The sequence below is a fragment of the Bos mutus genome, chromosome 2 (assembly GCF_027580195.1).
Source record: "Bos mutus isolate GX-2022 chromosome 2, NWIPB_WYAK_1.1, whole genome shotgun sequence".
In the NCBI taxonomy this organism is placed as follows: Eukaryota; Metazoa; Chordata; class Mammalia; order Artiodactyla; family Bovidae; genus Bos; species Bos mutus.
The window spans coordinates 6,663,530-6,690,611 of record NC_091618.1 but is presented as its reverse complement, the minus strand read 5'-3'; the positions used below and the strand labels follow the sequence as shown (position 1 = coordinate 6,690,611).

Genomic DNA, 27,082 nt, shown 5'->3' with positions numbered 1-27,082 from the left:
GATACAGAAGCACCCCCCCCCCCAATCACCGGCGGCGTCATCCCCACGCTGTGGCTCGCCCGGCTCCGCAGGTGGGTGTCAGTGCTGCAGAACAGCAAGGACGAAGCCTTGAGCAGTGCCTTCCTCGGGGAGCCCGGCAGCGGCCCGGGGCCCTGGGGGGCCGCCGGGCTGGACGGGGAGCCCCAGGACCTGACCAAACTGCTCATCGCCGAGGTCAAGAGCAGGCCCGGGAATGGCCAGTGCTGCGACTGCGGGGCTGCAGGTGCGGCAGGGCGAGGAGAAGCGGGTGGAAGTGGAGGGGCGGGGCCCACGCCTCCGAGGCACGAGTGCCTCTATTTTGCAGACCCCACCTGGCTCAGCACCAACCTGGGCGTGCTCACCTGCATCCAGTGCTCGGGCGTCCACCGCGAGCTGGGCGTGCGCTTCTCACGCATGCAGTCCCTTACCTTGGACCTGCTGGGCCCCTCGGAGTTGTTGGTGAGGGCGGGGTGGGGCGGGGCCAGACGGGGTTTGGGGCGTGGCCTGGTTAGGGGGCGGGGCTTGGGCCGGTTGGTTCAGCTCTGCTGGAGCTTGTGGGGTTGGGTGAGGCCCGGCCGATTTGGGGCCAGGACCCAGACAAGCCCGAAAGACGATGGTCAGGAGCGGGGCCTGGACCAGGAGGGAGCCTGAGGGGCGGGACCTCTGGGGGCTCAGTCCTCCAGGGGTGGGTGTTATCCTAAGCTCCGGGTCTCAACCCCATCACTTTCCCGCGAACCCAGCTGGCCCTGAACATCGGAAACACTCGCTTCAATGAGGTCATGGAGGCCCAGCTGCCCTCGCACGGCGGCCCTAAGCCCTCCGCTGAGAGTGACATGTAAGGAGATTCTCAGATGGGGGCGGATGCCGGCCGGGGAAATTCTGCTTCCCCAGAGCCCAGGGAGAAGCCTGGGGAAAGAGGAGGCTTCGGTCTGGAAGAGTCCAGGACATGTGGGATGGTCTCAAGGGTCAACTGGGTGGAAACAGTCCTTGCTCTGACATCCCGCGGTTATTTTTGGCAGGAGCGCCCGCAGGGACTATATTGTGGCCAAGTATGTGGAACACAGGTTTGCCCGGAGGTCCACCCCTGAGCCTCAGAGACTCTGTACAGCCATTTGCAACCGGGATCTCCTGTCTGTGCTGGAGGCCTTCGCTAATGGGCAGGACTTTGGACAGCCACTGCCAGGGCCCGAGGGGCAGGTGAGAACCTTCTCCAAGGACCACTTACAACCCAGACACAATTAGCACACCCTGTCCTCCTCCAGGACTGGCTATTATTACTGCCCCCTGCCCCCACCTCTGTGTGTGTATGTGTGTGTTAGTCACTCAGTCGTGTCTGACTCTTTGCAACTCAAGCCCACCAGGCTTCTCTGTCCATGGAATTCTCTAGGTCAGAATACTGGAGTGAGCTGCCATTCCCTTCTCCAGGGGATCTTCCCGACTCAGGGATCAAACCCAGCTCTCCTGGCTTGGCAGGTGGATTCTTTACCATCTGAGCCACCAGAGAAGCCTGTGCCCCACCTCTGACATCTGCTCAAACCCTGCCATCAGAGGGGTAAATGGGAGAACGCAGCTTCAGTCAGGCAATCTTAAGGCCAGATCCTGGCTCTGTCTTCCTAGCTGTGTGCTCCTGAGCAGGTTACTTAACTTCTCTGAGTCTTTTTTCCCTCATCTGTAAAAAAAGTTAATGATAGCACCCACAGGGTTGAGGTGAGAAGTCATGTATGAAAGGGCCTGGTGCATAATATATGCAATAAATGTTAGAATCTTTTCTTTTCTTTTTTTCTTGAAAAGCTTTAGAAATGGGTAGGAGTGATGAGATCAGAGCAGGGGAAGACCATCACATTGGTGATTCTAGTAACAAATATCATGTGAGCTGGGAAGGAAAGGATAACACAGACTTTTGAAAGATTAAATGGACACTAATTGGGCATCAGTAATTGGGTGCCTTGTCTTTGAGCCTTCTGCTTGATATCTTGGTGGAGCTGTCCATGGGCCAGGGTGGGTGCAGCACTTAGACAGGGTAAGAATTTGGAGCAACTTACATGCAAATGATAGCTGAAAGCTCAAGGTTATTTGTGGTCTTGGGGGTCATGAAAAGGAGGAGCAGAGAGAGGAGTGCAGAGCCAAGAACCAAGTTTGGGAAACACCTTCTCCTGGGGGAGGAGGAGGCAGAACCACTGAAGGAAGGAGTGAAGGAATGGCCTTGCACCCCGCTCTGAAACCTGAGGTTTCCCCATTCAGTCTCCTCTCACCGGGGTTCTGGCACTCTCATATCTGGAGGTGTCAGGGGGAAGCAAGCGTTCAAGAGGGTAATGTTGTGGGGGCAGGTGAACTGGGGGAAACTCAGAGGTGTGGACGTGTATTCAGGCACCTGGAGAGCTCGCCCTGCACCTGGCTGTCAGAGTCGCCAACCAGGCCTCCCTGCCCCTGGTGGATTTCATCATCCAAAATGGGTGAGAACCTTCCTGCCCGCCTGCCCACCTCCTCACGCTCCCCTTTCCTTCCTCTTCTCCCCGTCTCCTCCCTCCTTTCCTCTCCTTCTTTTGCCCCTGACTCTGACCCCCTCACCTGTCTGTTCCCTTCCTACCTCCCTACATCCCTGACCCCCCGACACCCGCAGTGGTCACCTGGATGCCAAAGCTGCTGATGGGAACAGCGCCCTCCACTGCGCTGCCTTCTATAACCAGCTCGACTGCCTCAAGCTGCTGCTGAAAGGGAGAGCCTCAGTGGCCACAGGTGGGGCTCGACAACTCCTCCATCAACCCCCCATTCCTGGCTACCCCTCGTGGCGGACTTCCTGCCTTATTCCCAGACACAGAGCACTTGGAGAGTCCAAGCACTGCAAATGGACTTTGCAGACAGACTTGGGTTCTTACCCTGGCTTGCTTCTGACCGCCTTTGTGATGTTGGAGTTTGTCTGTTCATCTCTTGAACCTCGGCTTCTTCATCTGTAGAATGGGCATGCAATCACTGACCTAGTAGACCTGCTAAAAGGATAAAATAAAATGTTTCTGAAAGTACCTAGTCAAGTAAACATTAACTAAATCTGAATAATAGTGCTTAGAATAGCTACAATTGACTGTTTAATGTGCACCTGATAATGTGCCAGGTTTTCTATGTCCATTAACTTAATCCTTACAACAACCTCATCAGTAGTTAGTATCATACTCACTTTATAGGTGAGACAGTTAAGGCCCAGAGAGGTTGAGTCACTTGTCCATGGTCACACAGCCATGAGGTAGCAGAGCCAAGATTAAAACCTAGACAGTTTTGATTCCAAGACTCATCTTAACCTCTGTGTTATAATGCCTCTTTGACCCTAACCATGACCGCTGTCTTTATCCCTCCCAGTGAATGAGGCAGGAGAGACAGCTCTGGACATAGCCAGGAGGAAGCAGCACAAGGAGTGTGAGAACCTGGTGAGATCTAGGGAAGGAGAGGGAGCCCCGACCCCTCGTCTCTCTCCACCGAGCCCCTGGCCTTCTGAACTACAAAGGTTTTGTGTTTGGCAGCTGGAGCAGGCCCAGGCCGGGACCCTCACCTTCCCCTTGCACTTGGACTACGCCTGGGGAATTTCCACAGAGCCTGGCTCCGACAGTGAGGAGGATGAGGAAGAGAAGGTGCGTCCCAGCCTCTCAGGTCTCCAGACAGCCCAAGGGAAGAGTCAGATGGGCCCTGAGGTGAGGAGGGGTGGGGCTGAGCACGGGGAACCAAGGCCATCTTTCCTATCACCATTTTGCCCCAGCAGCGCTGTGCACTGAAGCCCCCAGCCCAGGCCCGCTGGACCAGTGGGAGGCTGGACATCAGCAACAAGACCTATGAGACCATCACCAGCCTGGGACCAGCTGCCCCTAAGAGCCAGAGTGAGGATTGCCCCCCACCTTTGCCGGTCAAAAACCTTTCTCGGACCATGGCCCAAGGGCGTGTGGGACATGCCAGTGGAGGTATGGTTGGTTGCCCAGAAAAATTCTCTCATGCCATTCATTGAGGGCCTGCTATGTGCTGGGGGACTGAGCTAAGAGCGTTGTGTTAGTCCATGTTATCTTCACCATCACCTGGCAGGTAGGGGTTATCATCTGCCCCTTATAGGTAAAGGCAGAGAGATGTTAAGTAACATGCCCAAGATCCCACAGCTAAACCCTGATGTGGGCTTCAAACCCAGGTATGTCTTATTCCAGATTCCTCAGTGCTTCACTTAAATAAAAGAGAGGGAAGAATGTTTTGAGCATCCACTGTATCTCAAGTCCCTTGGGGTCTACTGAGATGCAGTCTAGAGAGGGAGATAAAAACTGGAGGCTAGCTCATTATAGGAGAAGGCAGTGGCAACCCACTCCAGTACTCTTGCCTGGCAAATCCCATGGACGGAGGAGCCTGGTGGGCTGCAGCCATGGGGTCGCTACGAGTCAGACACGACTGAGCAACTTCACTTTTACTTTTCACTTTCATGCATTGGAGAAGGCAATGGCAAACCCACTCCAGTGTTCTTGCCTGGAGAATCCCAGGGACAGGGGAGCCTGGTGGGCTGCCGTCTCTGGGGTCGCACAGAGTCGGACACGACTGAAGCGACTTAGCAGCAGCAGCAGCAGCAGCTCATTATAATATAAGGCATAGTGTGACATAGGACATAAATCCCAAAAGGAAAGAAGCAAGCTTTGCTGACTATTTCTCCAGCACCTAGCACAGTGCCTGGCTGTTGTCAAGAACTCTTGGTTGAATGAATGAACAAGCTTGTTCTGGGAACTCAGGAAGGGAGCTGACCCTGTTAGGATTGGTGTGGGGGTTAGGAAGGCTTCTTGGAGGGGGCAGCATCAGAGCTGAGCCTGAAGGATGAGCAGGAGAGTCCAGATTGAGGAGAGGGTGTGAGCAGAAGCAAAACAGTGAACAGTGTGAGCCATGAGACTGAAGCGTGATGGGGAAGAGTTAAGTGCCGGAGAGGTAGGTGGCGGGGTGGGGAATTGGGAGAGAACCATGATAGGTCCCCAAGGTCAAAAGTTCCTTTGCATAAGTGATGAAGACAGGCTTTATCACTTCTGATTTCAGATCGTTCTGAAATTCCCAGCCTGAGCTCAGAGTCCCTTGGGGCCTCTGAGAACCTGAGCAGCCCAGCCTCCTCCTCCTCCAGCCTCACAAGCCCTGTGGAACCTGGGGGTCCCAATGAAACCCTACCCAGCTCTGAAGAGGGCCCCTGCGAGCCCCCAGGCCCCTCCCGCCCCAGCCTGACATCTGGAATCTCCCCTGCAGAGATGTATCCCCCAGTGAGGTTCAGGTTGGTGAAAGCCCGGCTATGCAACGTAGCCAAGTCTCCAGACCTCTCTGAGCCTTCATTTACTTCCCCACCTCTAAAGGGTGCCTGCCTGAAGCCTGAGATGCCTCCCAGCTCTGAGGCCCATGAACGATGTGGAAATGCTAGACCTTAAGTGGAGGGCGACTGGACCTCTTCCCCCTTCACACATCTGCTCCTGAGTCTGGGGCTCAGGCTGGAAGAGCGAAGGCCTTGTCCCACCTGTGTACTTGTTCTGGGGTTTCACAGTGGGGTCTTCACTCTGTCCCCACCTCCAACCCAGGATTCAGTCTTGCCTTCCTTGCAGACCCTTTCAGTTTGGAGTTTGGGGAATAGACATGAGGAAATTTCCAGTGTGGAGGTCAGTTCCAGGCCTCTGAGGCCTGTGATGGACTCAGCCTGGGGGCCTCATGGACTGTCTACCCAGCCATCCCAAGCCCCCAGCCTCGCTCTCTCCCTGAGCCTTTTCCCCCAACTTCAAGGGGCTCTCTGGGCACGGGGGTCACGTTAGCCTTTCCCTGTCTTCCAGCTCCGAGAGCACGCGCTCCTATCGGCGAGGAGGCGGAGCCTGGAAGAGTGTTGCTCAGCCTGGCAGCCTGTACCCGGAAGGAACGTGATGGTAGGACATGCGGTTTGCAGGATGGTGACAGGGTGCCTGGGCTTCCCAAGTGACGAAGTGCCAAAGAATTCACCTGCCAATGCAGGAGACATGGGTTCAGTCCCTGGGTTGGAAAGATTCCTGGGAGTAGGAAATGGCAACCCACTCCAATATTCTTGCCTGGAGAATCCCAGGGACAGAGGAGCCTGGTGGACTACAGTTCATGGGGTTGCAGAGAGTTGGACACGACTGAGCGACTGAGCAGGCATGCATGCACAACAGGGTGCTTGGGAGGCAGAGTTGGTCAAGAGTGAGTGTATTCGGGCAGGAGATCTCTCTCCAGCACTGGGGGGCAGCCTTCGTCTGGCCAGTCCCTTTCCTCATGGTCCTCCTCCCTGCTGCAGCCCTTGATGGGTGCAGCTGGGGAGAGCGGTGGCCTTGAGAGGCGGCAGAGGTGGCGAGGCCCAAGTTCTGGCTGCTCCCCTGGGGAGGATAAGCAAAGCAGTGTCAGCCAGCCTGATCACTGAGAAGGGGTGCTGCTTCCCTGCAGACGAGGTAGGATTAGGGTGGCTAATTAGGTGGCTGATTAGGATTAGGATTAGGGTAGGATTATGGTACCAGCCCTTGGTTTGCCGGACTCTCCCCTTGCACAGGAGTCTCCTGGAATCTGCTGAAACTTCTAGGCATTCAGGGATGTGCTATCATCTTCTTGCCGTGATAGCACGGCAAGAGCTGTCATCCCTAATCCAGCTTCTCCCTGCTGAATTAGAGTCTCGAACAATCATACATCTTTAGATGAGGAGCCTTGGGGTGGGCAGAGGACAGAGGCAAGCATGCCAAGAAGGAAGCCACCTCTGTTCCTGGTTCCCCTGGGGATTCACCAGGGATGGCATCAGTTGTCTGTGTTGAGAGTAAGGGATGGGAGGAACTGGGTCTCTCTGGGGAATCGTCATCCTCAGTCCACCAAAGGCAGGCACCAGTCACGAATGTGTGTCTATGGCCACCATCGTCCATTACCCGCTTGATGCTCGTTGTTGAGATGTGAGAATAAGGACCTGCTTTGGTGTGTGGAGGTCTTGGAGAAGTGGTGTTTCACTTCTTCAAGCCTCAGTTTCATTCTCTAAAATTGGGTATTTCATTCATGATAATTTCATTTACCTACAACAGAACTGTTTGAAACTGAGTGAGATAAACAGCTGGGATATAATAAGTGCTTGTGTGCGTGCCAAGTCACTTCAGTCGTGTCTGACTCTTTGTGACTCTATGGACTGTAGCCTGCCAGGCTCCTCTGTCTGTGGGATTCTCCGGGCAAGAATACTGGAGTGGGTTGCCCTTCCCAGTGCTTAGAAGATACCAATTTTCATCCTTTCCTCCCCAGGTCGGCTTCCCTGAAGGAGACGGCTCGAGGACTGGGGTTCTCCTGCCGAGCTCTGTGCAGCTTTTGCAGGACTGGCTCCTTGCTGGCCCTTGCATGCCTGAACCACCCTTGTGCTGAAGCCCAGCATTAAGAGCTAGGACTTCAGTTCACCAGACAGGAGCTGAGGTGCTCATGCCCTGGGGTCTTGCTCTTTCTGTCCCTTGTGCCTCTGTGGCTGGCCTTCCTCCTTGCCGTGAGCCCCTGCCCCTGCCAGGAACACTGGGCCCTCTGTGTTAGGGCCGACGGTGGTTTGTTTTCCTCTATCTCATACCTGCCAGGGGCAAGGGAACCCTATTGTCTGGACCCTAGTGCTCCTGACTTAGCTCCAGCTGCAGAACCCTAAATCTTTCATCAGAGCAGGACTGTGTTTCTTCCATCAGTCTGGGGGACTTTAGCTCACATTCATCATTCTATAGGCCAGGGATTCTGCCAGACTAGGGACTGTCTTCTCAGTCATTCATTAGCCTAGTATTCTTTGACTGAGTTCTGGCTCTTTGTCCATTCCTGAGCCAGGCACTGCAGAGGCCACAGGAATAAGATACAGGTCCTGCAGCTGAGGTCCCTTTCCCAGCAGCTGGTCCCAAGAGTTAGGCTTGGGAATGGGCAGGGCCATTCCAGAGGATGCTTCTGGGCTCAGGGGCAGACTGACAATCAGCTGGCTTACACCGAATGGTATTCCAGTTGTCTGCCGCCTGCATCCATCCTGGTTGGTCAATGCCCATGCTGTACTGGCTGTTAAATAAATATTCTAAATATCACTCCTTCTGAGGGACAGCACAGCCTTGCTGTGGACCTCTGCTAGATCCCCAGCCAGGAGGTAGGGTAGGGCTCACCCCCGATTTGCCTACTCTCCTTGATTTAGCCAGAAGGAAAGGCGTGGTCTAGGATGATTATCATCGTTTCTCTCCTGTTTCTCTCAGTCAGCTCAGGAGCCTTCCAGTCTTGGGGGAAGCAAAGGGCCAAGAAAGGAGAAAGGAGAGTGATAGAAATGGAGGGTGGAGACTTAAAGGTTCTGCTTCCTAGCATCAGAAATCCCACCATCGCTTTCAGGCCCATACTGGAAAACAGATACACCTACACCATCATCAGTCTCTAACACATCAGTTCTGTGGGCGCTGGGCACTGGGCCCTGGCAGGGTGGACCGGGATGAGCGAGGGCAGCTGGAAGATGCCAGTGGCCAACACAGCAGCCTGGCCAGGGAGGCTGGGCTGTTTACCCTGGAGACCCGGCCAGTCTGTGATCCCACAGGAGCAGGGTTGTCTTCAGAGCCCCCAGTGACTGGTTTTATTCATCTCAGATCTGTTATTATTTCACTCATCTCTAATAAAGGATTTTTTGGAGTAAATTTCAGTGGTATCATTTATGTGCTCTCAAGAGCCATAGGGAAGGGGAGAGATTCTTAGGGCTTGGAATTCTTGCTCTAGACTTGGAAAAGGGACAGCCTGGTGCAGAGCAGTAGATGGTGACCAGAGTGATTCTCCCCCCAAGGCCATATGGCAAGGCAGAGAAATCTTTTACTGTTCCCGACTGGAAGGTGATGCTGGCATCTAGTGGCTAGCGTTCAGGGCTGCTGCTTAACATCCTTCAGTTCACAGGCCAGCCCATCAAAATAATGAATTTCCAAAATGTTAATAGTGCTGAGGCTGGGAAAACACGGTGTGAGGGAGAGCACTGGCCTGGGAGTCTGGAGACCTGCAGTGTAGCTCTGCTTCAGTCCCTGCTTCGACTTCATCTCCCCTGAGACAAGGATTGGAGAGGGTAGTTTATTTGTGAGATCGTCCTAGGAAGCACAACGAGGGAGCAGGGAAACAGAAAGTCAAAAAACAGCGAAGGAGGAACTTCCCTGATGGGCCGGTGGTCAAGAATCTGCCATCCAAGGCAGGGGATGCGGATTCCACCCTGGTCGGGGAGCTAAGATGCCACGTGCTGCAGGGCAACTAGGCATGCACGCTACAACTCCTGAGCCCGTGTGCTCCAGAGCCCACGTGCAACTAGAGAGAAGAGACTCCAGAGAAGCCTGCGCGCCCCAACGAAGATCCCACATGCTGCAACTACGACACGGTGTAGCTAAAGAAAGAAATATTTCAAATACATTTACCTATTTATTTGGCTGCCTTGGGTCTTAGTTGTGGCATGTGGGATTGAGTTCCCTGATCAGGGATCAAACCCTGGCCCCCTGCATTGGGAACACAGAGTTTTAGCCACCGGACCACCAGGGAAGTCCCCTAAATAAACACATATTTTTAAAAAGAAGGAAAAAAGCAGTAAAGGGTGTGTTAATGAGTTACCACCGTGAGAAAAGAAGGGAACTTCTGACAGATTGTATTAATTAGAACATGCCTTCAAGTTGTCCCATGGAGACTGAAGGACTGGTGTATTTACCCCCAACTCTAGTCTCTCACTGGTTCAGGGGTCCTTTCTAGGAGTGTCAGTTCTTAATTCTCAACTTCCTGGCTGCTCTGAAGCCTTCAGTCAGATGCAGGAAGCTGTCAGAGATGTGTTTAGGAACCTGATGCAAAGAACTGACTCATTTGAAAAGACTGATGCTGGGAAAGGTTGAAGGCAGGAGGAGAAGGGGATGACAGAGGACAAGATGCTTGGCTGGCATCATTGACTCAATGGACATGAGTTTGAGTAAACTCTGGGAGTTGGTGATGGACAGGGAGGCCTTGGGGTCAGTCCATGGGGTCGCCAAGACACAACTGAGTGAACTGAACTGACCTGACCTCCACGGTGGATGGGTAGGCAGAGGGGAGGTAGTGGGTACTAACTGGTAACGGTTAAGCAGTGCAATCGTAGTCCTCACTGGGTCTCAATCTTCCCATCTGTACAAAGAAAGGGTAGGACTTGATGTTTTCTTAGCGTCCATTCAAGCCCTGATGAAGGTCTTGGCTTCTTTTGATGTCAGTTAATTCACAGTGGGAGTTGGGTGGAGATTTGAGAAAACTCAAATCTGCTTTTTTAAAAAGACCAGTCATAAGTAATTGCAGACAGCTGTCTCTTCAACCCAGAGGGACATGCTTGGGTTGATAAACCCTGAAAGTGGCTCATAGTGCTTTTTATGATCAGGCCGCTCCCCCTCTGCACACACCTCTCACCTCTGTGCTGTGGCCACAGCAGTTTCTCAGTTCCTTTAACCCTGACAGGCCAAACACTCTCCCTTCCATAAGTTTTGCACATTTGGAATTCCAGCAGAATTGATTTGTACCTCTCGGGATGTTCAAGGCTAAACGTGCATGGCACCTAGTAGGCGCTCAGTAAATACACGTATGAATGAATGTTTCTTGTTCTCTCTCTCTCTTTTTTCTTTAGTATTTATCTATTTGGCTGTGCTGGGTCCAGTATTCTTGCCTGGAGAATTCCATGGACAGAGGAGCCTGGTGGGCTACAGTCCATGGAGTCACAAAGAGTTGGGTCTTAGTGGTGGCACTCAGGATCTTTGATCTTCATTTCACCATGGGGGATTTTTTTACTTGTGGCATGTGGGATCTAGCTCCCTGACCAGAGATCGAACCTGGACGCCCTACATTGGGAGCACAGAGTCTTAGCCACCGGACCACCAGGGAAGTCCCTCTTCTCTTATTTCAAAACTCTCCTCCTCCGACCCACCAACTCCCACTGAGTACATCCGCCCAAAGTTTAAACGTCATTTCTTCAGAGAACATGACATGCCACATGGTATAAAACCCCTCAGATATATCTGTAAAGTATCCTCTACTTCCTGACCCTCACCCTAGTTGTGATAACACAGAAGTGATGGTGTCCACATTTGTTTTAAGGTTTTTCTTACCCAGATACTGCCTCAAGCTTGCTGGGACTAGATCTATTTTGTTCGTTGCTTGGACATTCAGTGTGTATCTGTTGAATGAATGAAAAACCCACCCCTTCCTACCTTGGTCCCAGGTCACACAGCAGCAGTTAGAAGTTTTAGCCCAATTTTAGAAATGGAGACCTGATTGATTGGGAAAGAAGTTTTTTTATTTGGGTTTTAGTAGCTCTGTAGTCCTGAAGAAGTGCATGAACTGTGTTCTGCAGGACTTCAAAATGGGGCAGGCGTATAAAGGAGAAAATGGCAAAGTTATAGTCAGTTACATGAGCTATTTATCAGGAATTACAATTGCAGCTGGCCAGAAGTAAAGGTGCTTGTGAAGTAAAGACTGGTTGCGATCCAAAGTGGTTGCATAATTACAAGGGGAGACCTTGAGACAAAAAGGTTTGCAGCCGGCAGGTATTGTTCTGAGCACTCTGGTGATGTTCTTGGAGCTGGTACAGCTCAAAGAGAGCTTAAGGGTTTTGTTTAATCTTTTTTTTTTTTCTATTTGGCCGCACAGTACATGGCATATGAGATTTTAGTTCCCCAACCAAGGATCGAACCCATGTGCCCCTACAGTGGAAGCAGAGTCTGAACTACTGGACTGCCAGGCAAGTCCTGAAAGTTCAAGTGTTGAATGGTGCAGAGATGTGTCTGATACCAGATCCTCAATGGCCACCCGACTCCATATGCCTGAACTGTGATCATGTATTTTAATTTCAGTTTGTCATCAGAAGCCAGATGAGTCCACTCAGTCATCCATTCTCTGAGGTTCTTTCAGGAAAGTCTGGAGATTTCCCTTGAACACCCCAGCTACAACTTCCCACACCCCACACACTGTGAACCATTTTCCCTGATTCCCCTCCAGGCCCATAAACACCTCACACACACACACACAGCACACACGCAAAGATCATTTTCTATCAATTAAACTCACTCCTTTAGGAAGGGATGTGGGTCAGCTAGGGGCACTGGAAGGGTCCTTCCGCAGGAACACAGACGTGTGCACAGCTGTGGGGGCACAATTTTGTTTCCAGACCCAATCTCCTTGGGGAGGCAGCGTGCAGATCCTGAAGGGCACTCATGCATCTGGATCCAAAGTTCTCAAAGTCGGGCGCACTTAGGGATCTCCCAAGCCCTCACCCTCACTAGAGTGCAGTCGTGGGACCAGAAATGCAAAACCTCGCTTTAACAAACAAAACTGAAGGCCACGGTGGGCCTGGATACACGCGTATGTGCGCAGGCCGTGTGCGCCAATGAGTGAGCACGGAGATGGGACAGAACTGGATTTCACGATCGTGCAAAAATAAGGGGATTCGAGTATACCAAATTGCCTCCACCTGGGCATCGGCGCGAAGTAGGTGCGCCGGGTTTGAGCTGCAAAGGTTGCAGAGAGGAGCCCTCCTCGCCTCGACGGCCGCCCCCACTCGCCGGAGCGCCCTCCTTCCCGAATCTTCCTTCCGCTCCAGGCCCCCCACCCCGCCCCTCCAGGACCGGCCGGGCTCTCGCAGGCTTGTCCCTCTCCCGGGGAGGCCGGGCTGGCGGGAGCGGGCAATCTTTGCCCGGGCGAGTCCTTGAAGTCTATATTTAGTGCACGCCGCCCCTCCCCCACGTCGGGAGGCCCGCGGCCGAGGGGTGGGGGGAGCCCCGCCCCCGCCGGGCGTGTGTGTCGGGTGTGTTTGGGGCCCGAGCGGCTGGCGCGCCCTCTGCCTTTTTACGCCTCCGGCACCCCCCGCAGCCCGGCTGCGGCCCCTGCGCCCCTAGCCCCGCCGGGCGTCGTGGGCCAACATGGGCCAGGAAGAGGAGCTGCTAAGGATCGCCAAGAAGCTGGAGAAGATGGTGGCCAGGAAGAAGACGGTGAGGCTGCAGAGTTCGGGCTGCAACCCCCGCTCCCCACTCCGGGGCAGGCTCGGGGCGTGCGAGCCCCGAGGAGTCCCGGGGGCGCGTGCTGGCCCGGCGCCCGGGAGGCGCGCGCGGGACTCGGGGACCCGAGGGAGGCGCGGCTGGGGCTGGGATCCGCGCCCCGGGGGGGAAGACTGGCATCTCAGGGTGGGCGTGTGCGTGGCCCCAGGGCGCCGGGGGTGAGGTGGGGGTGTTGTGGGAGCACCGAGCTAGCCCCCGAAGACCCGAAGGCTTCTTGTGCACGTCCGTCTGGACCTGCAGGGTTGGGGGCCCTCGGGTAGGTCGTGCGGGGCCCGGGAAAGAATGGGAGACAGGAGCTGGAAAAGGACTTTCGGAACCCCTGGACTCTGCGTGTGCAAAAGCCCGGGGGGAGCTTTGGCGACCGCGGAACGGGAGACCCGGAGATAAGGGTGGAAAGAACTCCTGGGTGACCCGAGAAGTGGGAAGAAACTTGAGCTGATGAGGGGTGCTGAGCAGTGTGTACCCCCGCACCCCGGGAGTGGAGCTGACCCAAAAAGAGCCAAGGGCCTGGGTTCCCGCAACTGCACGGCTAGAGGCTCCAGGAGCTGTTGGCCACTCTCGCTTTCCTTGGCCGCGGGGTGGGGCCCGGGCCCCGGGCGGGGGCCTAACAGGTGTCGGGCAGCCGCTGCGCCCACGGGGCCCGCCGGGAGGGGGAAACGGGGACCGGCTGGCGGCCAGGGCTGGGGGCGGGGGCGGCGGCGGCGGCGGCGGGGACAGCGGAGCCGGGAGGTTGAGAAGAATCAGGACTGGGAGCCCTACCTGCGGATCCCTGAGCGCTCAGTGCCTGGCTTGAAGTTAATATTTGATCCTTCCGTGATCTTTGCCTCAAGTTGGCTGCCGCTGGATTCCTAGCCAAGCAAACTTGGCCTTGGAATAGGGAGGGCTGGTACTCACCCAGAGTGGGGTGAGAGGGGAGGGTAGCCTGGGAGGGTAGCCTGGCAGGCAGTCCCCCTCCCTTTCGACCCTGTCCCAGAACCCTCTTCCTTCTGCCATCCAGGGGCACATGTGGAAGCAGGACTTGAATATCCAACACACTCTGTAATCCTAGAAGCTCAGGAAAGGGCTGGACCCTAAGGGTGCCTTTAGAGCAGGGACAAGGGAGGGATTGCTGGACCCATGGGGTGACAGGGAGCCCTCAAGTAAGACATGGGCAGTATTGAGTTGGTGTCCATCTGAAGACCAGAGCCTCAGTTTCTTCATCTGTGAGATGAGATGACCTACCCCCTGGGAAGGATTGTCAATGGATTTTTTTTGTCTCTGCTGGTGATGGTGAAGGTGGAAGAGATGTGAAACCCTTAGGATGATCTGGGCTGGCACTTGGGAAGGCTCAGAGAGTGACACGTGCTTTTGCTCAGCCAGAGGAAATGCAGAAACCTGCAGATTTTAAGGAGTCTCCATTCCAGGATGCTCCAAAGTCAGTGAAACTGAGCCTCAGGTCATGGGACTCAGCTGGGCGAGGCAAACCCCAGCCTGGGTCTCTTGAACCAGATTCCACCTCAATCAGACAAGTTGTCCCAGCCCTGCCGGTTGCTGACCCCCAACTTCGGCCAGGAGATTCTAGGCCTCTTGGTGAGAGAGCAGGAGTGGGAAGCTTAGGAGACCTGAGACAAGGCAGAGTGGCTGAGGAGGAAGGGACCTGCCCTGGCCTCCCCTCACTCCTTTTATGGCTCTAGACCCACCACTCTGCTTTCTCTCTCTAGCCCTGGATTTCTTCTTCTGTGAAATGGGAAGAAGAAATAGTGTCCTTTGGCAAGGAGTCCTGTGTAAGTACCCAGAGCTCTCTCCAGGAAAGATGCAAGTCTGGCCACAGGGTCCCTGGAACACAGAGCCGGTCTGCAGCCACGTCTGCGCCTGGGTTCTTGGCAGCATCTGGGTGGGCACAGAGCTCTGGGCATGTAACCTAGAAAGGTGGGGCCTGCTCTGGGAGCCAAAGTGGGCCCGCCCAGTGGTGGTTAGGGGGAGGACACACTTCCTGTAAGAAGACGGATCTTCCACGTTGCAGCTCAGGCCCGGGATTTACTGCCAATTACTGAAGTCCCAGCAACTTAGGGCTTTTGTCAGATGCTGTAAGCGCATATCTTCTGTACCAGCCTCAGACATACAGCAAAATGCCGCACGATCACACACAGACATAGCTACATGCAGCCACACACCGTATGGTTAAATGAGCAGCTGTGAACATAAATAACTGCACGACAGATGTGCTTACTGACCCTGACACGACCGACACACTGACCATTATATTTTCAGAAAAAGACACGAAGACAACTGTACACATGTTTAAACGTGTGCGTGTGCACCATAAGCTGTGCCCCGACGTGCAAAGCTATAAACGTAGCAAACAGCTGCACTTACGTGTCCAGACGGGTTGCGACATAGACGTCATCCCACAAAGACAAATAGACACATTATATTGGGTTGGCCAAAAAGTTCGTGCGGGCTTCCATGACAGCTTTTTTGGAAAAACCTGAACGACCTTTTCCATCAGCCCAGTCCTCTGAGCGGCATACACACAGCAGCTCCCCACCTGAGCTGGAGACTCTGCTGGCTGCACGTCCCGTACGTGCATGCCAAAAGACGTGCCTGGCAACATTTGCCCACGGCATTGTGAGTCCAGTACAGCCGGCGCGCACGGCTGTTCTCCTACATGAACGAGTTATATATGCAGTGTGACCTACACAGGCACACACCCAGTGGTGAGCTGGGACTGGTTTAATGCTGGTTGTTGAACTTTCAGCATTGTTGTTAAATACAGCAATCGTTTTTAACATTAAACTATATGCTTACAATTAAATTATGTTAAAAACGAATGTCATAAATACTCCAGAGTCATCAGTTCAGTTCAGTTCAGTCGCTCAGTCATGTCCGACTCTTTGCGACCCCATGAATCGCAGCACGCCAGACCTCCCTGTCCATCACCAACTCACTGAGACTCACGTCCATCGAGTCAGTGATGCCATCCAGCCATCTCATCCTCTGTCGTCCCCTTCTCCTCCTGCCCCCAATCCCTCCCAGCATCAGAGTCTTTTCCAATGAGTCAACTCTTTGCATGAGGTGGCCACAGTAAGGGAGTTTCAGCTTTAGCATCATTCCTTCCAAAGAAATCCCAGGGCTGATCTCCTTCAGAATGGACTGGTTGGATCTCCTTGCAGTCCAAGGGACTCTCAAGAGTCTTCTCCAACATCACAGTTCAAAAGCATCAATTCTTCAGCACTCAGCCTTCTTCACAGTCCAACTCTCACATCCATACATGACCACAGGAAAAACCATAGCCTTGACTTGACAGACCTTTGTTGGCAAAGTAATGTTTCTGCTTTTGAGTATGCTATCTAGGTTGGTCATAACTTTCCTTCCAAGGAGTAAGCGTCTTTTAATTTCATGGCTGCAGTCACCATCTGCAGTGATTTTGGAGCCCCCCAAAATAAAGTCTGCCACTGTTTCCACTGTTTCCCCATCTATTTCCCATGAAGTGATGGGACTGAATGCCATGATCTTCGTTTTCTGAATGTTGAGCTTTAAGCCAACTTTTTCACTCTCCACTTTCCCTTTCATCAAGAGGCTTTTGAGTTCCTCTTCACTTTCTGCCATAAGGGTGGTGTCATCTGCATATCTGAGGTTATTGATATTTCTCCTGGCAATCTTGATTCCAGCTTGTGTTTCTTCCAGTCCAGCGTTTCTCATGATGTACTCTGCATAGAAGTTAAATAAGCAGGGTGACAATATACAGCCTTGACGTACTCCTTTTCCTATTTGGAACCAGTCTGTTGTTCCATGTCCAGATCTAACTGTTGCTTCCTGAGCTGCATATAGATTTCTCAAGAGGCAGATCAGGTGGTCTAGTATTCCCATCTCTTTCAGAATTTCCACAGTTTATTGTGATCCACACAGTCAAAGGCTTTGGCATAGCCAATAAAGCAGAAATAGATGTTTTTCTGGAACTCTCTTGCTTTTTCGATGATCCAGCGGATGTTGGCAAGAGTCATCACTTCCTTATTATTTTATTACTTTTTTCTGTCATCTATGGTCTGGAGGCTATTTATTATACTGTATTGTATCAATATGGGGCTTCCCTGGTAGCTCAGCTAGTAAAGAATCAGCCTGCAATGCAGGAGACCCCAGTTGGGTCTTTCCCCTGGGTTGGGAAGATCCCCTGGAGAAGGGATAGGGTACCCACTCCAGTATTCTTGGGCTTCCCTGGTGGCTCAGACGGTAAAGAATCCACATGCAATGCAGAAGACCTGGGTTCGATCCCTGGGTTGGGAAGATCCCTTTTTAAAGGAGGGCGTGGCAACCCACTCCAGTATTCTTGCCTGGAGAATCCCCGTGGACAGAGGAGCCTGGTGGGCTACAGTCCATGGGGTCACAAAAAGTCAGACACGACTGAGAGACTAAGTACAGCACAGCATATCAATATGGTCTGTATCACTCATTTCTTCCCAGTGTCTCCAATTCAGGGACAGCATGCTCTAGCTTGACATTGCTGTAGGGAGAATATTGACGCCACGGAAATTGACAAACACTACAAATCACTTTTTTCCTTTGAGAACCTGCTGTTAAACATTCACCAACATGCCACTGCACTTACCCATGTTGATATTTCATGACTGCAGACGTCTCGCCAGACCTAGGTCCATACCTGCTTGCACGGTTGTATAGTGGGTCAAACCCAAATGGTTTGAATCCTCGCTCAGTTCCTTATAACACTGAGAAAATTCACTGCTGTTTCTTGGATTTCTCTCCTGTGAAAATGGGATCTTGATTCTTTAAAAATGAGAATAGTTTTAGGACCAATCTCATAGAATCATTTCGAGAGTCAGAGGAGATCATGCATGTAAAATATTTAGCACCATGCCCAGCAGATAATAAACGTTTAATTAGTAGTACACACAGAGTTATATGCCCACAAGTTCACACACACACACATCCGCAAGTCATTCCTCTGAAACATACTATGAACCCAAGTTCTAAGGGAGACTGAGGGCTGACAGAGGGCAGTGGGGGGATGTGGCCCAGGAAGCCGGGTAGGGTAGGGTTGGCAGCTGGCACTGCACAGTGGGGCCAGGGCACAGGACGCACAGGACACGGTCAGCTGGTGCTTCCCAGGGACCTGATCAGGACAGGAGGCTGGGGCTGGCTTCTAGGAAGTGGGTGGCAAGACAGAGAAGACTGAAAGAGGACGGGGGCGGTTCAGGGCCTGGCAACCAACGGGGTTTCACAGCTGCGTCTCTTGTCTTCTCCTCCCTCTTCCCCTTCCCGCCTCTGCTTTCTGCTTTATCCATTCACTCAGGGAGCACTGGGCTGTGTGCTGAACTCAGAGGTCTCAGAGATTACACAGTCCTCTCTACCCAAGAGAAAAGAAAGTACATATCTTCAGAAAAACTCGAATGCTCCCAGCCGCCTTATTTGCAGCAGGCCCAAATCGGAAACTACCGAACGGTGCCATTCACAGGTGAATGGGCCGACAAACTGTGGCCTCTGCCCACAGCGGCAAACAGCCCAGTAACAAAAAGGAGCTGTGGCTCTGCGCAGCAGTGTGCACGGAACCTCAGCATGGTAACACCAAGCGAAGAAGCCAGCCAAAAAGTCCATTACAGTCACATTCTGTGAAATCCTTAAAAATGCAAGAAAGTAGACTAGTGGTGCCTGGGGTTGGGGGTGCAGAGAGGGGTAGATTACCAAGGGGTGCCAGGAAAATGTCAGGGATGCTGTTTGTTTGGGCTGCGCTGTACAGCTGGCAGGATCTTATTTCTCCAAACAGGAATTGAACCCATGTCCCCTGCAGTAGAAGCGCAGAGTCCTAACCCCTGACCACCAGGGAACTCCCTGACTATGCTCTTATCTTGATTGTGGCGATAGCTTCATGGATGTACACATTATGTCAAAACTCACCAAATTGTAGCTTACAATATGTGTGGTTTATTGTATGCCAATTATACCCCAACAAAGCTGTTTTTAAAAAATAAAATAAAAGCTGCAGTCCTCAACCTACAGAAGGTCACGGTTGGGAAGTGAAGGGAGGCAGATACAGACATAAAAGCAGAAGCAGTAAAGCATGAGGTAATTAACTTCAGAGGAAGAGATGGGGAAGGGGAGAGCATTCCCAGTGGAAGGACAGCAGAATGAGGGGGTCAGGGGGTCAGGGTGAGTGGGTAGGGCTGGACCCTGCTCAGACGGGCTGGAACCCAGATGCGTGGCGGGAGGTGAAGTCAGAGAGCTGGTTTGGGGCAGAAGCTGGCCCTTCTCTGCTCCTCCTCTTCCTCACCTCTCCTCTGACTGCTTGCCTGCCTGCATCTGTCACTGGAATAGCCGCCTTCCTTACCTCCTGCCGCTCTCCCTCCCACCAAGACTGCGCAATGGTCAGAGAGGGGCCTGGGCAGACCCCCCCGGGCTTCAGCCCTGACCTTGTGGCCTCCCACAGGAAGGGGCCCTGGACCTCCTGAAGAAGCTCGGCAGCTGGCAGATGTCCATCCAGCTGCTCCAGGTGGGTGGCGATGGGCAGCCCCTGGGGCAGTGCCGGCGGCAGGTGGGCGACCTTGTGCAGGAAGGAAAGACCTTCATGGGGGACCCTCCCAGGAGGGGGTCTTGGAGGGATTTCTGAAGGGAAGGCAGCAGGGGGGGTCTTGAGGTACTCTAGGTGTGGGAACAGAAGCCTGCAGATGGCAACGGAAGCTTTCTAAGCTCTCGGGGCCCTCTGGATCTGGGGACAAGACTGACCTGCTTTCTTTGAACCCCCAAGTTCCTAAGACCCGAGGTTTCTGGGATCCAGGAGGCCAGTGTCTCGGGGAAAGGTGAAAGCCTCCCCTGTTTTTGCATTTTCCATGTGGCCTCCAAAACTCTGCCAGAAGCTCTTGGCCCTGAAAAGCTAGCACATACCCAAGCTGTAAAGTAGCCAGAGTTGTGTCTTAGGCTAAAATTTGAACTCCAGGACACCAGAGGGCAGAGAACAGGGAAGAGTCCTGGGCACCAGCCAGGCCTGTGGCCCCCAGCGCTGCCACCCCAGCTTTACTTCAAAGCTTCAGTTACCCCTGCAGGCGGGGGGCCGGGCCTTGGGCACCGACCTCACTCAGGGCAGCAGGTCCATTATAAAGTCAGGGTGATAACCTCAGCCACAGTTCCAGGGTGAAGCCCTGGGGAGCCTGGGCCAGGGCAAGGGGATGGGTGCCCTGGAGCAGGTCTTGCCAACCAGGACAGCCAGTCCAGTGTGTCCTGATTCCCAGGCTGGCTCCTGACCTTCTCCCTTTGCAGACCACCAGGATTGGAGTCGCCGTGAACGGGGTCCGCAAGCACTGCTCCAACAAGGAGGTGGTGGCCTTGGCCAAAGTCCTCATCAGGAACTGGAAGCAGCTGCTGGGTGAGGGGGCCGGGTCCCCGGGGCCGAGTGTTTCTCCCCGCACCTGGGTGCTGGCTTATAGCAGGTACCCAGAGTATGGCTGTTGAATGACTCAGCTACGACCCCCAGTGGGAGTGCCAGGGTTTGTCTACTCCACAAATGTGGGGTAGTTTTAATGATGGGCGAGTTTTCATGTCTGTGTCCCTACGTGTGTATTTCTGTGTGTTTCATGTGTGTGTACACATCTGTACATACACATCGGTGTGCGGAGATGTCTTTCTGTCCCCATGCGTGAGCTTGAGCTTGCACCCACGTGTGCACACTGTATGTGCATTCGTGTGTAAACGCGCATTTGTTGGGAGAGGGGTGAGGCTGCCCGCGTCCCTGCCCTTCGCTCCTTTCTCCCCCAAAGTCTTGGGTTTGGCTGAGACAGAGTGAGTTGAGGAACAATGTCATGATTCTGTTTTTAGATTCCCCAGCAACCCCCAAAGGAGAAAAAGGAGAGGAAAGAGTAAAAGCCAAGAAGAAGGAAAAAGGGCTTGACTGTTCGGATTGGAAGCCAGAGACAAGTCTTTCTCCACCAAGGGAAAAACGGGTGGAAGAACCCAAAGACAGGTACTCGTTCTGGGATGGGAGAAGGGGGCTGACGCGCAACACGTCCTCTGACAGCGCTCCTGTTTGTATAACGTCTTTTCGTCTTCGCACACCAGGAGGTGGGTATTGTATTTCCCTCTACAGTGCCCCCTCTGGGGGCCTTCTTGGCCCCGCCAGACTGACTCACGAGACTCAAATAGGCCGTCCCTGGCGGGGCTTCACCTTGAAGGATGCAGGGACAGGAGATGCAGCGTGCCAGCAGGGCAGCTTCTCATCACCGCGGTGTTCCTCATCACCAAGACTTCTCACAGGGCAGTGGTCCCCAACCTTTGTTGGCACCAGGGGCCAGTGTCATGGAAGACAGTTTTCCCATGGGTGGTGGGGTGGCAGGAGGGGAGAGGAGGATGCTTTCCGGATGATGCAAGCACGTTACACTTATCGTACACTTTAATTTCCATTACTGTTACATCAGCTGCACCTCAGGTCATCAGTCCTTAGATCCTGGAGGTTGGGGACCCTTGTCATAGGGACCAGGCTGTGTCCAGAGCTGTTCTCCTGCCCACCCGGATGACATTCCCAGGTGCAAAGAATGAGACCACCGAGGGCGGGAACTCGCTCCACATACTGCAGTTGATAAGTCCCATAAACCAGGTCTCCAGGATTCTAGCAAGGGCAATGACCAGTTACAAGATTCACAGCACTCGGGGTAGCCCCAAGCTGCGGTTTTTCCGTAAATCGTTGATAGTTCTTTCATAGTCCTTTCCCGTCTAGACACAGTTTACCAATCAGGGCTCCTTTGCTCTAGACTCAGTGTCACTTAGGGATACAGCTTGACGGTCCACCTTCGTCAGGGTTCCAGGTGAATGGGGCTGGGAACTTACTTGTCCACAGAGAAGGCGTATTTTGCTGGCTTTTTAGTTAAAATCGCCTTCAGCAATAAGGAAGCTGAAGACTGGGGAGCAGGGCCTTTCTCAGGGTCACACAGCCATTATGTAACAGAGTGGGAGCCCCATCTTTGTCAGACCCTCAGACGTCTGCTGAGGTCTCAACTCTGTGTCTGTTCCCCCTTGCCCACCCCAGCCAGGGTCTCCAAAAATGCATGACTTTTAAAAAATATTTATTTAGCTGTGCCGTGTCTTCATTGCAGCATGTGGGATCTAGTTCCCTGGCCAGGATTTGAACCCAAGGCCCCTGCATTGGGAGCACAGAGTCTTAGCCACTGGACCACCAGAGAGGTCCCAGAGCATGACTTGCTGATCAACGCAAATGGCCTTATCCACGATGGTAGATAAAAGCCTTCATGGACGTATTAGTAGGTCCTACCTGTTCCCTACATGGCTAGTCAGATCACTTAACTCCTTCGGAAGGAGGTCATTTAATAGATAAGGGACTGAGACTAGATGACACTGATTAGAAACCGATGGTACTAGGTACAGTCAGTATGACTTGTGATCTACCAACATTTTAAACTTTTAAAAATTGTATTCATTTAATTAATTTATTTTCGGCTACGCTGGGTCTATTGCGGTACGTGGGCTTTCTCTCCTTGCAGCATGTGGGGGCAGCTCTCTAGTTACGGTGCTTGGGCTTCTCACTACGGTGACTTCTCTTGCTGTGGAGCCCAGGCTCTAGGCACAGGGGCTTCAGTAGTTGCAGCTCTCAGGCTCTAGGGTGCAGGCTCAGTAGCTGTGGCACACAGGCTTAGTTGCTCTGGTCCCAATCTTCCGGGGCCGGGGATCGAACCCATGTCCCCCGTATTGGCAGGTGGATTCTTAACCAGTGGACTACCAGGGAAACCCTGTAACATATTTTTATCACCCTTGTTTAATTTTTGAAAGTACTGTAATTCTGGGACTTCCCTGGTGGCCCAGTGGTTGAGAATCTGCCTTGCAATGCAGAGGACTTGGGTTCGATCCCTGGTCCGGGTACTAAGATTCTGTCTGCCTCAGGGCAACTAAGCCTGTGCACCACAAGTACTGAGTCTGAGCTCTAGAACCCACAACCCACAGCTACTGAGCACATGGGCTACAACTATAGAGCACGTGTGTTGCAACTACAGAAGCCCTTGTGCCGGAGAGCTTGTGCTCCGCAGCGAGAGAAGCCCCCACAGTGAGAAGCCTGCACGCTGCCACTGGAGCGTAGAGCCTGCCCACCTCGACCAGAGAAAGCCCTTCCCCAGCAGCGAAGACCCGTGTGGCCAAGGATAAATAAATAAATCTGTTGTAGAAATCATGGAAAATATTTAAAAAGTATGAAAAAATCACATTCCCACCACCCAAAAATAATCACTGCGAATACTTTGGTATATGTTTTTCTCTGTTTTTTATAGTTACCATCAATTCTGTAGCCCGCTTTTTAAGATGCAGTACTTGTCAGCTTGGAATCTTCTGAATGTTCTATTCCTTTCATTCTGCTAATTTTGCAGTCATATCCCACTTGGAGGAATGGTCATTGGCATTTAATGTTTCACATGGTGTGTTTGGTTTTCCCAAAGGGATTAAAAAGCTGGCCTCCAGGGATCCTGTGATCCCCCATGCCTAGCATGGAGTGAGCATTTACTGAGCATTGCCAGGCCCAGCTGTACCAACACAATCCCCTGTGGAAAATTCGTGCTCTGGCTGGTCTAGCCATGTCTGGAGCACCTGTTTGGTTCTGAAAGTGAAAGTGTTAGTTGCTCAGTTGTGTCCGACTCTTTGTGACCCCATGGACTGTAGCCCACCAGGCTCCTCTGTCCATGGAATTCTCCAGGTAAGAATACTGGAGTGGGTCATCATTCCCTTCTCCAGGGGAATCTTCCCAACCCAGGGATTGAATTTGGGTCTCCTTCATTGCAGACAGATTCTTCACTGTCTGAGCTACCAGGGAAGTTTGGTTCTAAGTACCTTGGCAAATAAATGAAGGACCAGGATCTTGTGACATACAGTTGAAGACTAGAGGCTGAAGTGTTGGGTGAGGAGAGCAAATGGGATATGGGACTAGTCTGTGGAATAGGGAGTATAGACATCTGGGTACATATGGTAGCTTGGGCATGGGTGTTTCCTTTAGCTCTGTCCCCAAATCCCGCCTAATGATCAGCAAAGGGATTTCCTTTAAAGGCCTACTGAGATGACAGGTGTGGGCGAGGAGACAGTTGGAAAGCAGAAAGCGAATTTCTAGGCTGAACTTAATGACTTACATCCTTAGACTCTGAGATTCACTGTTGTGACCTGAAAAATGAATGTCATTATCTCATTATATATAAAGTTTATATGCAGAGCTCAGTCCCTCAGTCGTGTCCCCTCTTCACAACCCCCATGGACTGAAGCCCACCAGTCTTCTCAGTCCATGGAATTCTCCAGGCAGGAATACTGGATGGGTTGCCATTTCCTTCAGGGGATCTTCCCAAAACCCACATCTCCTGCATTAGCAGGCAGATTCTTTATCACTGAGCCACCTGGGAAGCCCTAAAATGTGTATAACTGTAAGTAAGTGATAAGTGAAGTCGCTCAGTCGTGTCCGACTTTTTGTGACCCCATGGACTGCAGCCTCCCAGGCTTCTCTGTTCATGGGATTTTCCAGGCAAGGGTACTGGAGTGGGTTGCCTTTCCCTATATGTGTGTATATGTTTATAGCCTTCTAGGCTTTTTCCTGTGCATCTACCCTTGAAATACTTATTGTATTAATAAAATGGAATTAAACTGCATATACTATTTAGCAGCCTTTTCACATCATATATTTTTTCCAACAGTGAGTCACATTTAGAGTAAAAAGTTTAGAAAGTCAAACACAAGAAGAAAATAACAGAAATGATCACTGTTAACATCTTGATGTATATCTTTCTCATCTTTTTAAGAACATATGTGTGTGTGTATATATATATATAGAGAGAGTTATATTTTCTTAGAAAATTAGAATCACACTATAATACTGTTTTATAACCAGCATTTTACATTTAACAGCATCCTGGGGTGTTTAATTGTTGATGCCAGCTCACTTTTCACAGCTGGAGCTATGAGATGAAGTTGTCTCCGTGGCTGAGCAGAGAGTGGGGTGGTTGTCCCCCTACCTTGCTGGGAGAATCCAGTGGGCAGGGGTCCTATTTCGGTTCCGTTGGTGAAATTCCTTTCTTTTAAATTTTCTTAATTGACTATTATCATATATAAACACTATAACCACATTATTATATAAACACTGTAACCACATTACTAAAATTTAAAATAAGAATTAAAAATATTTCTCCACAGTGTGCCGCTTCTGAAAAAGGAAACAGCTTGTATTTTCTTCCTCTTCCCTTCCAGTCCTGATCTACTTACATAATTTTACCGTTCCTGTAGACACAAGGGACAATTACATCCCTGTTTATTTATCTTCCTAATGTATTCTAGGCATTTTTTTCATGTTCCTGAATAGTTTTCATAATGATCCTTCTCAAAAATGGCAGAATTTTTCTGGTTTGTTCTAAAAAGCATTGAGGAAAGGCCAGAAAATGGGGAGTCCCAGGGAGAGGAGAGACCCATGTCTCCCTTCCTTTCTCCCACTGCAAGAATCTCAGCTCCCAGCTCTGCCTGCACCTGTCCATCCCCGTGGGGCAGTCAGGGGGGACCCCACAGAGGAGCTCCCAGGGCCCAGTGTGGGACTGGAGGGGACATGCAGAGGAAGGTCTCTGCCCCCTCCCTCTCTGCTGCCTCCCCCTGTGTTTAAGCTGGGGCAGAGGTCCACAGGATCGTTAAGAGCTGGCACCTGAAACTTTCTCACCTGCTGTCCCCCAGGCCACGTGGAGAATGAGATGGGAGCTGGAAATCCATGCAGGAGCCTTATTGTTATCTGGAAAAGAAGAAATCAGATACCTAGGATTAGGGAGCACTGAGGAGTTCTTCATGGTGGGAACTGAAGTAGGGACGTTAATGATCTAGAGTCTTCCTTCTAGCCAGCCCACAAACACAGGTCCTTTTCCCAGCATTGGACAGATGAGGGAGCTGATGCTCAAAGAAGATGACCTGCCCAGGGGCAGGGCTGGGACTTCAGCTCACGTCACCGTCCTGTGCTCTGCACCGCTCCACTGCTCGGCCATGTCCAAGTCTTTGCAGTCCCATGGACTGTAGCCCTCTAGACTCTTCTGTCCAGGCAAGAATACAAGGGTGGGTTGTCATTTCCTTCTCCAGAGGATCTGCCTGACCCAGGGCTCGAAACCATGTCTCCTGCATTGGCAGGTGGATTCTTTACCACTGCGCCACCTGGGAAGCATGTCACTGCCTCCCTTTTTAGAGTGTAAATGTCATGTATGTTTGTATGCATGAGAAAAAGATGCAGAGGGAAGGATCTTAAACGTAAATGATCTTATCTCTGGGGAGGTTTCTTTTTCCACATTTTTAAAAAAGCATTTCTTTACTGTTTGACTTCACAGCCTTCAGCAACAAATATTTATAGAGCACCTACTCTGTGCAGGCACTGTTCTGTTCACGTAGGAGAAGTCAGTTGAGTTGAATATATTAGATTGGGCTTCCCAGAAGCAAACCCTGAGATATGGATTTAAGTGCAAGAGGTTTATTTGAGAAGTGATTTCAGGAAATGCAGACAGAGGAGAGAGGAAATGAGACAGGTAAGGGAGGGGAACCGGCACAGGGTGTGTTCCTGAGCAGGTTACTGCCCTGAGTGGTGGTGGTTGAATCACTAAGTCGTGACTCTTGTGACCCCATGGACTGTAGTCTGCCAGCTACCTCTGTCCATGGGATTCTCCAGGCAAGCATACTGGAATGGGTGGCCATTTCCTTCTCCAGGGGATCTCCCCAATCCAAGAATCGAACCCAGGTCTCCTGCATTGTAGGCAGATTCTTTACCATCTGAGCTACAAGGGAAGCCAGGGGTTAAATCTTGCTGGAGATGGTGGAGGACACACTTCAGTCAATCCACTAGAGGGCTGAGGAAGCTGAAGTACTTGCCCATCTATTCCCACTTGTTTGGTTGAGGGCTGCTCCTGGGGTTGTTAACTCTCCTGCGATTTCTGCCCATCAGCCTGCTGGCGCTGGCTGGCACAGGCAGAGCCCCAGGGGATCTTGGAGAAGGAAGTCCTTGGGTCCCAGTGCATTTGGGAGGAGTGCCCAAGGGATGATGGGGACTCGGCATAGACAGC

At 52.1% G+C, this 27,082-nt stretch overlaps 2 protein-coding genes across 5 annotated transcripts in view; both read left to right on the top strand.

Annotated features, from left to right (window-relative positions):
- Positions 1-8,660, top strand: part of ASAP3 (ArfGAP with SH3 domain, ankyrin repeat and PH domain 3) — a 50,055-nt gene extending 41,395 nt beyond the window's left edge. Inside the window, 13 exon segments of the mRNA XM_005911999.3 lie at positions 72-262; positions 344-477; positions 759-853; positions 1,038-1,215; positions 2,386-2,471; positions 2,639-2,754; positions 3,370-3,437; positions 3,531-3,638; positions 3,767-3,962; positions 5,059-5,284; positions 5,829-5,857; positions 5,860-5,918; positions 7,276-8,660. Coding sequence (XP_005912061.3) covers positions 72-262; positions 344-477; positions 759-853; positions 1,038-1,215; positions 2,386-2,471; positions 2,639-2,754; positions 3,370-3,437; positions 3,531-3,638; positions 3,767-3,962; positions 5,059-5,284; positions 5,829-5,857; positions 5,860-5,918; positions 7,276-7,392 — 1,603 coding nt within the window. The 3' untranslated portion in view covers positions 7,393-8,660.
- Positions 8,661-12,755: 4,095 nt separating this feature from the next.
- The window catches only part of TCEA3 (transcription elongation factor A3), a 48,017-nt gene continuing 33,690 nt past the window's right edge, over positions 12,756-27,082 (top strand). The window contains exons 1-5 of one of the 4 annotated variants that reach the window (XM_070382898.1): positions 12,756-12,983; positions 14,750-14,812; positions 19,468-19,530; positions 20,295-20,400; positions 20,850-20,994. In XM_070382898.1, coding sequence (XP_070238999.1) covers positions 12,915-12,983; positions 14,750-14,812; positions 19,468-19,530; positions 20,295-20,400; positions 20,850-20,994 — 446 coding nt within the window. In that variant the 5' untranslated portion in view covers positions 12,756-12,914. The remainder of the gene's footprint in view (positions 12,984-14,749; positions 14,813-19,467; positions 19,531-20,294; positions 20,401-20,849; positions 20,995-27,082) is intronic. The other 3 variants (XM_070382890.1, XM_070382884.1, XM_070382906.1) reach the window with 3 other exon arrangements.